This window comes from Alexandromys fortis, unplaced genomic scaffold (genome assembly GCF_014885135.2).
Source record: "Alexandromys fortis isolate MF-2015 unplaced genomic scaffold, M_Fortis_MF-2015_v1.1 scaffold_65, whole genome shotgun sequence".
Classification (NCBI taxonomy): Eukaryota; Metazoa; Chordata; class Mammalia; order Rodentia; family Cricetidae; genus Alexandromys; species Alexandromys fortis.
The window spans coordinates 8,260,455-8,272,644 of NW_026067986.1; the positions used below are offsets into that span (position 1 = coordinate 8,260,455).

Below are 12,190 nucleotides of genomic sequence, written 5' to 3' on the forward strand. Positions count from 1 at the left end.
CCCCCAGCCCAGTGTACCTCCTGGTACCCACATCATGATGCATCTACAAAAAGAAAGAGATCGGGAACTTAGGGAGAAAACAACACATCTGAAGCACAATCCAACTGCTCCACAGACCCCAAACAAATTCTAGACACTACACATACGTGCAAAGCCTTCTGCCAACTTTAAAAGCTTTCCCAGGGCTATTTCTTAAATAAATTATCGCAAACTTTTATAAATACAAAGCATCAAGGCGAAGAAAATGTCATTTCAAAGATGATTCGGAACGAAACTGGGTTGATTGATCAAGTCTTTTCTTCTCCTTCCTCAATGAGATGAACTTCTGGTATCCGTATTTCTTCAGGGTGGTACTACACGTGACTTTTCATCAGGGATAAACAGACATCGATAGACTTTGAGACAAGACCCAGCATTACAAGCCGCTACACTCTCTAACAAGACCAACTTTTTTAGTCTTGCAGTCCAAGAGTCTGAGTAATGAGCTCCCACAACTGCCTTGCAGCCCCGAGGGCTTGACACACACGCGCGCGCCTGGCCCGCCCCTGGCCCCGGGAGGCGGCTCCAGCCCCCCACGAGCATCACCGGGCGTGCCCGATCGCCGTGACACTACCTTCGAGCTCGCGCGAAGTGAGGCACTCACCACCCTCCGCGACGTGCAGCCAGCAGCAGACAGACGCCGAGCCGTGGGGTCCACTCTGCGAGACGTCCCCGCCACCATCCGCAGCGCGCGTGCGCGTGCGTGCGCTCAGCGGGACGGGCGCCCGCGCGCCTCTCGGCCCCGCCCACCGCGGGGCGTGGGGATTAGCGCGTCGGGCAGCCAATGGGCTGCGGGTGGGCGCGGCTTGGCAGGCTTCCGGAAGCGGCGCGAAGTATGATCTAACTCACTCCATCCTTAACACAGCTTCTCTCCTGAGTGTACTTTATCCCCAAACGCCCTTAGCTGCGTGGTGTTCGGATCTCTGGAATTAAGTGTTGAAATGTTTCTGCAACTGAACGAAGCTCGTAGAGCTGCTGTGTTTCCAGTAAGGGAGGCGTAGTTAGCGAGCCGGCCGCACGGCTTCTGTGATGATGCGAGAAATGAGAGGTATTTACAGCGGAGGGCCAAGTCCTGGTCCTTCATAGGCTGGCCGTCTTGAAGTGCAGAACTCCGGTAAGGGATGCCTCTGTCTAATGTGCTTGCTCTTTCTCTGAGAGGCTCGACAGGCAGGCTTGGCAGCTTAGAAGTTGATGGCAGTACAATGAAACTTGGGCAGTAACTCAGCCCAAGGAAATGAGGTATTGGTAAGAAACTAGGGCCAGCTTACAGCGTTGTGTGAGGGAAGGAGAATGTCAATCACTCATTCATAGTCAGATATATATATATATCCAATACTCTAAAAGGAAATTAAACCCTTTGTAAATTTAATATTCTCTGTGATTCACTTTGTCGTGTAACTTACGTGCCTTTAAATCTATTCAGAATCAATGCCTCTCCCATTTCCTTCTATGATTCCCGCATTCCAAAGAGAATAGTATCACTTTTAATTGATGCTTTAGTAATTCTTTCTCTTGTTACCTTCTGACTTTAATTACAGTATGCCTAGAAATACCTTATAAATTAGGATACAATTAGTTTAGACACTGTAGTATTATAAACCTTATTTACTGGGTAATCTGTTTCTACAAATGACTTCCTAAACTAGATTCTTAATCTTTTAATAGATGATAGAACTTATAAATCATTAAGTGTGATCTTGTCAACTACAGCTATGGAGAAGCAACTCATTGGCCAAATTCTGGGTAAGTCTTCTTTGTCAGATCTCATATCTTAGAACCTACTAATTAAGAGCATCAGTAGTTTAAGTAAGGGAATTGCAATTACAGTAAACTATACCTATGATGGACAGGTAATTGTGTTTTGTAAGTCAGACTCTCACTCCCATGTCACGTCTTTAATGCCAGGTCCAATCACTGCCCCTTGCCAAACCATTCCTAGCATGGGTAGCTAGGGTTGCTCCTCTGTATGGTGCTTCTGACACTCCCAACCTGCCTAACTCTCTGGCATTGGTTCATGCTTCCACATTTTCCCAACCTGCTTAACTCTCTGGCATTGGTTCATGCTTCCACATTTTCCCAACCTGCTTAACTCTCTGGCATTGGTTCATGCTTCCACATTTTCCCAACCTGCCTAACTCTCTGGCATTGGTTCATGCTTACATATTTTCCTTTCCAGCCACTTTGGATTTATTGGGCCATCCATCACCAAAATAGCTCGTTCACAGATGTTCTGGGACTTGTCAGGAGTGCTTACCTGACAGGGGCCCGGATGTGCGCAAACCTTGCTGTTCCTTAACCACCAAGCTCGCTGTTGTTACACATACTGGCTCCAGTTGCTAAGCTTCCCTGTCTCCTCCATCCATACTACTTTCTCTCCTGCACCCCCTTCTTTCTTGTAATGATGCGACAAAACTTTTCCTCGGGAGATAAAATGCATACATCTACTCACCTGGTAGGAATCCCACAACAGACCGAAGTACGGACACCACCAAAGTCCAGCTTGGTGACCAGTGAGTTTTATTGGAATGACTCAGAGGACTATGGGTGATATTTTCCCTAAAATAGGGTGAGGATGTACCTGATCCTTTCTCTCGCGGTAGCACCAACACTAACCGAAGGCAGGGCCGTTTCTTAAAATGTACCGCGGTGCAATCAGAGCTAAATTCGGACTCCTCTTCACGTCAGCGTGACCCTGTAGAAGTCTTGATGCTGGCACACCTTGGAGGAACGCCAGAGGGCAAGCTGGAAGTCTCGGCAAGTCCTTAAGCATTTCTTTACTAAGGCGCTCTGGAGCCCCAGGAAGCACAGCCGCCCCGAGAGCCGCGGCGCCGCCCCCTGGCGTCACTTCCCGGGGCCGGAGCTCCGGGCTCCGGCTGCAGTTTCCGACAGGTGAATGGTGCTGCCCGAACCCGGCCTCTCAGACTTTTAAAAGCAGGTCCAGCTCCCCGCCGACAGGGACTCCGTCGCTTCCGAGCCAGCTGTGGTACCCAAACTGAGGAAATCCAATTCGTCTGCGGGTAGTTCGCTGCATGCCGGTCCCTGCTGGTCCGCTTTCCCAGTTGAGGTGTTCACATTTTGTTTCTTAACCCCAGTCTTGCTCGACCCACACGTTTTGCATTGTCGATATGCTAGGGGGTGTTTATATTTAGTGGTGTTTGCATCCTATAAATATGGCCAAGGCAATTTTATATCATAGTTCTAGTGTTCCTTATATTTCCACTAGCAAGTCAGGTGGGGAGAGTGCTTTAGATTTTAAACTTTAGGGGATGCTCAACTTGGAATATTAATGATTTTTTATGTTTCTCACTTTTGTAAGACCTAGTTTTATATTCAGTAATTTCTAGGACCTTTGTAAGATTTTGACAGCTTTTCCTAACGCTCTAATAATTTTGTAAGACTGCCTACTTAAAAAAATGAGTTATTCGTCGTTTTGTTTAAGTAGATGAATTAATTGCGAATGATAGTTCCCAATCATATTTCTGTAATTCTTTTCCAGGGATTATCCGTAGAGTAGTAAGTATGCTGATATTCAGGAAGACAGCAGGAGCTTTTGCCAACCCACCAAAGAGGAACGTGTAAGGGTTTTTTAGAAGTCTTCGTGTTTCTCCTGGAGTTCTTTCTCCTCCTAAGCTGGTCCTGGGGATCGAAACCAGCTGTGACGACACAGCCGCTGCCGTGGTGGATGAAGCTGGCCGCGTGTGGGGAGAAGCCTTGTATTCCCAGACCCAAGTGCATTTGAAGTGAGTAGCGCCCATTTTGGTCATTCCCGCTTTTCTGGTAGTTTTGTTTTGTTTTGTCTTTTTTTTTTTTTTTTTGAAAAAGAAAAACGAAAACCATCCTTTTGTCTTTATCACGTGTAAAAGTCAAATTTTGATATAGTTGAATTCCTATACTATTGTGTAAAAACCGCTGAGTGCCACTAGATAGAGCCACGCCTTGCGATACAGGCCTTTAATACCAATGCTTCCTTCCGTGGCAGAGGAAGGTGGACCTGAGTTCCAGGCTAGCCAGTGCGCCGTAGTTGTCTCTAAACAAACGAACAAAAAACCGGCTGTGTTGGGGTCGGGGTGGGTATTTACAGGTTCTTGGTATCTTTTTCAGAGAATTGAAAGGGGATCACACAGATTCACACAAGACTCAAAAGTGACAGTTGTGAATGGTTGTAAATGTAACCACTGTCCCGATGGGCAGCCGGCCACGTGATTAAGAGGCCCTGATTCTTACTCAGAACTACTTTCCTGGCGTTCAAAGGAGGTTTTGGTTACTTGGGAACAGAATTCGGGTGCTCCTTTATTTTGTTTGACAGATTAGATCATATACTCATTTTTTTTCCTGTTGTGTATGTCGGCCTCCATAGGTTGCTGTTTTGATCATGTGCGTGCCCAGTTATTCATAGGCATAAGACAATACATAGAAGATTCTCTCTAAATGGTTAATAGAGGGCATGGTTATGCACATGCATCCAAACTAGTTAGGCCGGGTCAGCCTTTCTGTTCTTATTCTGGGATGTTGGGGGGATACATTTGAATAAACCTGTCTGAATTCGATTGCCACAGGACCAGAGGAATGTCTACCAGTGTTCAGAAACAGGAGTACAGATAGCCCCGTGCAGGCTGGGGAGGGAGAGGTTGCTGAGCACGTTGTTTGGAGAGGGGTGTGTATGCCTAGTGGGTACAGGCAAAGTAACTAGGCTGCCAGGTGTACATCGCAAGGGAGGATGTGGGCATCATCCAAACCAGGTGGGGATCCCACGGTGCTACTAAACTGTCTGCTGTGCCTGCCTGCCTCGAGCTAAGTGTAGGTTCACGTTATAGTTTAGCGCTGTGCATGGAGACCGAGTATATTTCCCGCTTCCTTGTCTATAAAATCATGATGGCGTTGTCTTCGATATGAATTCCTTTAGAACACCTGCTGCCGTATTTGGCGAGTAAAATCTGGCCATAGCGACACTCGCGTTACTATCGAGACAGTGAACAGGTCTGCGAGACAATGGGGGGGGGGGGACATGGTGATAAAATCACTGCTTACGAGCATCCCCCTCTTCCAGACCTTCGCGGCCTCACCGGCTCACAGCCACGTCAGCCGTTCAGGGGTGCTAAACCTAACCCTCAAAATACGGCTTGGGATACTTCTCTCCGTCCTCACTAACTTAGTTAATCCTCTATTGTCCCTCGCCTAGACTCCAGATTTCGTCTTCATTAGTCATCTGCATTCTCTGTACAAGATAAAATGCCTAGCGAATGTTGTCATTAGTTAGCTGAGAACAAGGCCGTAGTTTTTCTCATTGTTTCTCTTTATCGCTTAGCATAATTTCTAGAAAGTAAAATGCCAAGGAAGGCGTGAAACGGATAGAAGACAAGGAAAACGTGAGCGGGAGGAAAGGGACTGGAATTCAAACTCTCTCAAATCCCCGGCCAGGAAATATTTTCAGTTGGAAAGTAACAGTCAACGACAGATTGCTCTCTAGGGTCTTCTGGCATCACAATCTGCCGCGGTCTCCAAGAGAGGGAAGACCCAGCTAGAAAAGTCGAGAGGCATTGAGGTGCAGACTAGGTCAAAATGAATGTGTCAAGGTCAACATGAATGTTGAAGGAACATTGGGGTGACATGTTAGTAAAGGTTCCGGCTGATCTGATCTCCACATGCACCAGGCCCCCCCCCATAAATAAATAAACACGTCATCTAAAAAATGTAACGTAAATTAAATGTTAGACGTTTTGCAAATGAGCCTTGAGTGCTCTTGCTGCTAATAGAGAAATAAGTGTATTTAAATAAGCTTTTAAAATTTTGTTACAAAATGAACTTACTGATTTATGTACATCCTCACTCCCTGAAAAAATATATATGTGTAAAATATATATTTATATAAATTATATATAGATAATATAATTAAATAGTCATTGAATATTGTGAAGAGTTTTATTTCTATGTACAGAAACCATCCCACATGGTCTTGCAATGTCAAATATTTTAAAATGATGTTTTGAGACAGAGGTGGATTTTACAGACTTGGGGAACTGAATCCCAGCCTGTAAGCCAGTTAGAAGTTACTATATGTGTTGCTAGCCCCATTCTGCCCAACGTTTTTCATCCCGGAGACTGAATGTGAGGCCCTGAGTGTCTCAGACAGGTGCTTCCCCCTGGAGCTGCGTTCCCAACCCTCCCTGCTAACTCTTCCCTCCCTCCCTGTTTGGAGTGATCATCCATTGTCACTCATCAGCTGGAGCTCTCCACTGCTAACCCCAACACTAGATTCCCAGACTTTATTTTAGGATTGCAAGCTATCCCCTGTCCTCGCCCGACCTCTAGTGCAGTGTGTTTCAAAATAAACCTTCATAAACCTGTCTTCATATTTCTTACTGCTCATACTAGTTTCTCCCGGCAGTTCCTAGAAAATATAAGTCCTCTTTGATGCCAGGGCCCCTCGTGGTCTTTAATGCATTTGAATATAAGTTACTCTAGACAAATAACTCATGCTTTGATTTCTAAGATTCTCTCCTTGGAGATTAATCAGAGCTAAATACAGTTCTAGACTGCCCTTCCTCTGCTCATGACCTCTTTGGAATGCTTTATGAGGTGGTTCTGGTGACCTCACTTCATCAGAAATAAACCATAGCAGTCTTGAACACAGAATAAGAAGTCAGCAACAATATTGAACTCTTCCTAGTCCTGCGTTATAAAGCTCACAGTGTTAGCATACATACTAACCCAACGGTTCATGTGCACACAGTGTTAGCATACATACTAACCCAACGGTTCATGTGCACACAGTGTTAGCATGCATACTAACCCAACGGTTCATGTGCACACAGTGTTAGCATGCATACTGACCCAGTGGTTCATGTGCACACAGTATTAGCATACATACTAACCCAGAGATTCATTTGCAAGAATGCCTTCAGACATAACTTACCTTCCTTCTTTCCTAGTTTTTTAAAGACTGTCTTCCTTCTTTTTCCTTCAGAACAGGCGGAATTGTTCCTCCAGTAGCTCAACAGCTTCACAGAGAAAATATTGAGGGAATAGTAGAAGAAGCCCTTTCAGCCGGCAGAGTCTCGCCACGTGACCTCTCGGCGATCGCAACCACCGTCAAACCAGGACTGGCTCTGAGCCTGGGCGTAGGCTTATCATTCAGCCTACAGCTAGTAAACCAGTTTAAAAAGCCCTTCATTCCTATCCACCACATGGAGGCTCATGCGCTTACCATCCGACTGACCAACCAAGTAGAATTTCCTTTTCTAGTTCTTTTGATTTCTGGAGGTCACTGCCTGTTGGCCTTGGTCCGCGGTGTTTCAGATTTCCTGCTTCTTGGGAAGTCTTTGGACATAGCACCAGGTGACATGCTTGACAAGGTACTGTCTCAGAAGTCACTTTGTTGGCTCTTCCAGTTATATAGCCATATACAGTCATCTAGGTAGTTCTGAGCAATGCCCCTGACTGAAAAGGTTTTTAAAAACCACGGCAAAAAGCTGGATGGGTAGCAGGGTAAACCACAGACTTGATGCCAACTTTGACTATTTAATGAGTTTGAGGCGATCCTAGGCCATGCAGCAAGGTCTTATCTCAAAGATCAAGAGTTGTGGCCTGGAATGGTGGTGCAGACCTTTAATCCAAGCACTTGGGAGGCAGAGATTTGTGGATCTCTGTGAGTTCAAGGCCAGCCTGATCTACTTGATGAGCTCCAGGATAGCCAAGAGTACGTAGAGAAGAAAAACAAAAAAGTGAAGAGTTGTGATAACTTTTTTTTCTTCTTTTAGATAGGGTTCCTTTCTGTAACCCATGCTGGAGTCAGAACTCATGGTGATCCTCCTGCTTTTGCCTTCCATGTGATGGGATTACAGGCGTGAGTCACCGCCATGTCCCTCTCAATTTTGTCATTTTTAGCCATTTAATAAAATGCCAATTTTATATCTATATGTAAAAACTCAAGTCCTTTGTAGTTATTGTTACATATTTAGCCAAATATTCTTGTGAAAGTGTTTGGGAAGCTATAGCATTGTGGCATGCTGCCAAAAGGTCGTGATATATAGATATTATGAGCAGAGCAGAGCATTGTGGTACATACTTTTAATTCCAGCCCTTGGAGGCAGAGGCAGGTGGATCACTGCGAGTTCAAGGTCTACTTGGTCTCCAGAGTGAGTTCCAGGCCAACTGGGGGCGATATAGTGAAACCCTGTGAGGGAAAAGCAAAGACTAACACGGAATTCAGAATCTACTGCGTAATTGCCAACATCACAGCGGAGTTTCTTTAGAAGTACGGAGCCTACTGCCCTCCACAAAACAGCCGAAATGACAGAGGGAAAGAACAGATTCTTATTTTCAAAGTTAATCGTTAAATAACCATCCTCATCGATTTTTCAACCCCAGGGGGGGGAGAGAAAAACTAGGGAGGCAATGCTTAGATGCTGCTGGTCAGGTTGTTCAAGAAAAGCCTTGCCTGAAATTAGCCATAGTCTCTGTATTCATTCAGGATTTTAAGTAACCTTTGAATTCATTATCTTTATGTCTATGACTTCAAAATGTGCAGTCTGTGAGACATTTAAGAATATACTTTTTAATGTCCTTTATTACAGGCATTGACTCGCATATTTTAAACCATTTATCCCTGGGTTAAAGCTAACTTGGTCATAGTGGGTAATCTCTCTTTAATTAATTTATGATCAAAATATATTCTCGCTTGTTTTTAATAGGTGGCAAGAAGACTTTCTTTAATCAATCGTCCGGAATATTCTACGATGAGCGGTGGGAAGGCTATAGAACATTTGGCCAAAGAAGGAGATCGATTCCATTTTACCCTCAGTCCTCCCATGCAGAATGCTAAGAACTGCAATTTTTCTTTTACGGGACTTCAGCATGTTATCGATAAGCTAATCCAAAGGAAGGAGAAGGAAGAAGGCATCGAGAAGGGGCAAATCCTGTCTTCCGCCGCAGACATTGCCGCTGCGGTGCAGCACGTGACCGCACGCCACCTTGCCACGAGAACGCAGCGCGCTATTCTGTTTTGCCAGCAGAGAGGGTTGTTACCGCCAGCGAACGCAGTATTAGTAAGCTTCGCCCGCTCACCCGCTAGCAGGCAGCGGCTCACTTCCCAGCGTGTCGCTTTGGATTTAGGGCCTTGTGTCTCCTGCTGGACAGTGTAGAACAATACAGAAGAAAAGCCATGTGTAGCCATCGTGAAGGTAGACGTAACATCGCCTGTGTAGAAAAACAAAATCCCAGGCTACGTTTTCTCTTTGAATTTGAAGAGGATTTGCCATAAAGAAACCAGAGTAGCCACTGTGGTTCCTATTTTTAGAAAACTAGGCTGCTAGACTCCGTCTTTTAGTGAAATCCCTTTACACGTGCTCATACGACTTGGTAATCTTCCTACTTAGTAGGTCTTAAATTTTTGAAAATGTTAATGTCTAAATTCGGCAGTTGGCAAGATGGGATATTAAAAACAGATGTTAGAGATAATGGTTTTGTGAGAGCCGGGTAGCTCAGTGACAAAACCAAAAGTGCAAATGCAGTCTAAAATATTGATGGATTGTGATTGCAAATGTGGCCGAGATAATTACTGATACTAAGGAAATATTTAAAGTGCTAGCAGCGAATACGTGCTGGCTAAAACCTGTGATTGGTATCTCCAGATTTTTATTATGCAAATACTCATTAGTTAGCCCCAAATAGTTTCTTGTTGGATAAAGCTTGTCGTCATCGTCGTCGTCCCCCCCCACCCCACCTCCCCCCCCCACCCCCCCCCCCCCCCCCCCCCCCCCCCCCCCCCCTACCCCCCCCCCCCCCCACAAACACTACCCCCCACCCTAACCATCACCCCCCGCCCAATGTAGTAACAGCTTGCTTCCTATCCGTGTGACAGCATTTGTTACTCATCTTCCCTATTCTTCCAGGTTGTGTCTGGAGGTGTTGCGAGTAACTCGTACATCCGAAGAGCTCTGGAAATTGTAGCAAACGCAACGCAGTGCACTTCGCTGAGCCCTCCGCCAAGACTGTGCTCGGATAATGGCGTTATGATCGCGTGGTAAGCCACAGGATGGGGTTTCTTTGTTAAGCATGTATTTAACCATTAACGTCTCACCATACTGAGGCTGTTGGTTTTTGTTTCGGTGTCATTTTTGTCTTTGTTTTATTACTGTTTTTCAGGAATGGGATTGAAAGATTGCGTGCCGGCTTGGGCGTTTTACATGACGTAGAAAACTTCCGGTATGAGCCAAAGTACGTAGATCATGTATCCTGTTTACACAAATTGGACCTTATAAAAGAGAAAGAAAGCCTGGAGCGTGTTTTGTTTTTGTTTTTGTTTTTTTTTTTTGTACATAAAAAGTTTTTGTTGATATTCTGGTTGGTAGTTTAAGGGATAATTACTGGTTTTCATTGATGGAGTTGAGAAATAGGTGATATGAAATATTTCTGCTACAGAATCAAATTATAAATTTTTTTCCAAACCATATATGAGCCATGGCCTGTTTCTATAGGCCATGAATAATGTCGATGCCTTATTTATTTTGTACAGAAAAGTACACATTTTAGGACTGGAGAGATGGCTTGGTAGTTAAGATTGGTCACTGCTCTCACAGAGGACCTACGGTCTGTTTCTAGTACCCACATGCGGCTCACAACTACCCTTCCTCCAGTTTGAGGGGATCCAACACCCTGACCTCCATGGCTCGCGAATGCAGATGGTTTACATGCATGCACTTGGGCACACACATACACATAACATATTTTTAATAACAGGACGGAACCCCTCTTCATGAGCTGTACTTTTGTGGTGTATAGCACTGTCTAAGGGTGGTTAGTGGATTAGCAAACTTAGGGGAGCCCTGAAGATAACATGCAGGTATGTTGTAACTGTTCTCCTCCAGGAATCGATGGGAGTAAGCCAGGAGGCAGCTGTTTGCTGTGAGCCTACGTCCTCTCTCAACCCATATTTCTAAGAGCAGTTTTTTAATTTGCTATCACGTTCTGTTCAGGTTAGGGGATAATTTAGGACAATTATGTTTCCTAATCTGACATCATTAAATGTGGACGTTATTTCTTTTCCTACTTTGAACTTCTCGGCTCCAGAGAGTTGTGCTTGTTGTGCGGACTGTTGATGCTGGCTGTGGATGGCCAGTGTTTAGGGGGGAGTGTCTGAAAGTTTAGCCAGTATCAGACGATACTGGCTGCTCACTTGTGCCCCCTTGTGGCAGTGTTGAGGCTGGAGCGGATGGCTTTATCCTGCTGGGGTCAGGGCTTACCTTGAGCAGTGTCATGGAAAAGGGGGAATTTGAGGTTTCCCTTTGTTTACTGAGAAAGAATAGTTAAGGCGGGTGAGCGGGGAAGAGCTTTCAGTCTGGAAGAGCAAGGACAGACCAACTGTGGACTCTGAGAAGTCATGGAAACAGCGGGACAGCAAACACATGAACAATGTAGGCTTGGCTTATGTGTTAAAATGCGCTTTTCATCTTGACCTCGGTGAAAGACTACGGACTATGGCATCTTTTGTTGTGTTTTATGGTTCACTTTAAGGGTTATTTTTCCACTTGCTTTTTTGTTGTCTGTTTGATAGTTTGTAGAATTCAAGGTTCTGCATGTGTTTAAACAGACACCCTGCCTCTGGGCCACTGAACTATATATCCCCAGCCTTCGTTTTGTTTTAAACTTACTCATTTACAGCACTTTGGAGCAGGAGAAGTTGTAAATACACCTCACAGTTCGGGTTTCTTACGAGGTAGTGTCGTGCGTCGTCCTGGTTTGTGTAGGGATCATCATCACCTGTGCCAACTCCCCGTTACTTCCACCATTGTCCAGACGCCAAGCTGGTAATGTGCAGACGTTGTGGTGGGTGGCGAAGCAAGTATAACGAAATGTGGCCTCTGGTCTCCATGCAGATGCCCTCTTGGAGTAGACATATCCCAAGACGTCGCAGAAGCTGCCATAAAAGTCCCACAGTTAAAAATGACCATTTGACTTGTGATTTTTAAAGGGTTTTACAGGTAATGTTTCAAACGATAAAATTAAGTTTTATCTTTTTGGTATCAAATTGTATAAATATATTTATTAGGCGTCAAGACTTTTAGTATGCATGTGTGTATACATATACATATACATACACATGCACATACACATACACATACACATACATATATATATATATATATATATATAG

General features: G+C 44.8%; 2 protein-coding genes across 6 annotated transcripts in view; one reads left to right on the forward strand and one right to left on the reverse strand.

Moving 5' to 3' along the window:
• The window catches only part of Pms1 (PMS1 homolog 1, mismatch repair system component), an 80,588-nt gene extending 77,488 nt beyond the window's left edge, over positions 1 to 3,100 (reverse strand). The window contains exon 1 of one of the 5 annotated variants that reach the window (XM_050159263.1): positions 2,618 to 3,100. The gene's annotated coding sequence lies outside the window, so the exon portion shown is untranslated. The other 4 variants (XM_050159264.1, XM_050159262.1, XM_050159261.1 and 1 more) reach the window with 4 other exon arrangements.
• A 440-nt stretch (positions 3,101 to 3,540) lies between these two features.
• Osgepl1 (O-sialoglycoprotein endopeptidase like 1) overlaps positions 3,541 to 12,190 on the forward strand; it is a 10,494-nt gene continuing 1,844 nt past the window's right edge. The window contains 6 exon segments of the mRNA XM_050159265.1: positions 3,541 to 3,779; positions 7,004 to 7,391; positions 8,730 to 9,083; positions 9,930 to 10,060; positions 10,183 to 10,254; positions 11,913 to 12,017. Coding sequence (XP_050015222.1) covers positions 3,559 to 3,779; positions 7,004 to 7,391; positions 8,730 to 9,083; positions 9,930 to 10,060; positions 10,183 to 10,254; positions 11,913 to 11,991 — 1,245 coding nt within the window. The 5' untranslated portion in view covers positions 3,541 to 3,558 and the 3' untranslated portion in view covers positions 11,992 to 12,017.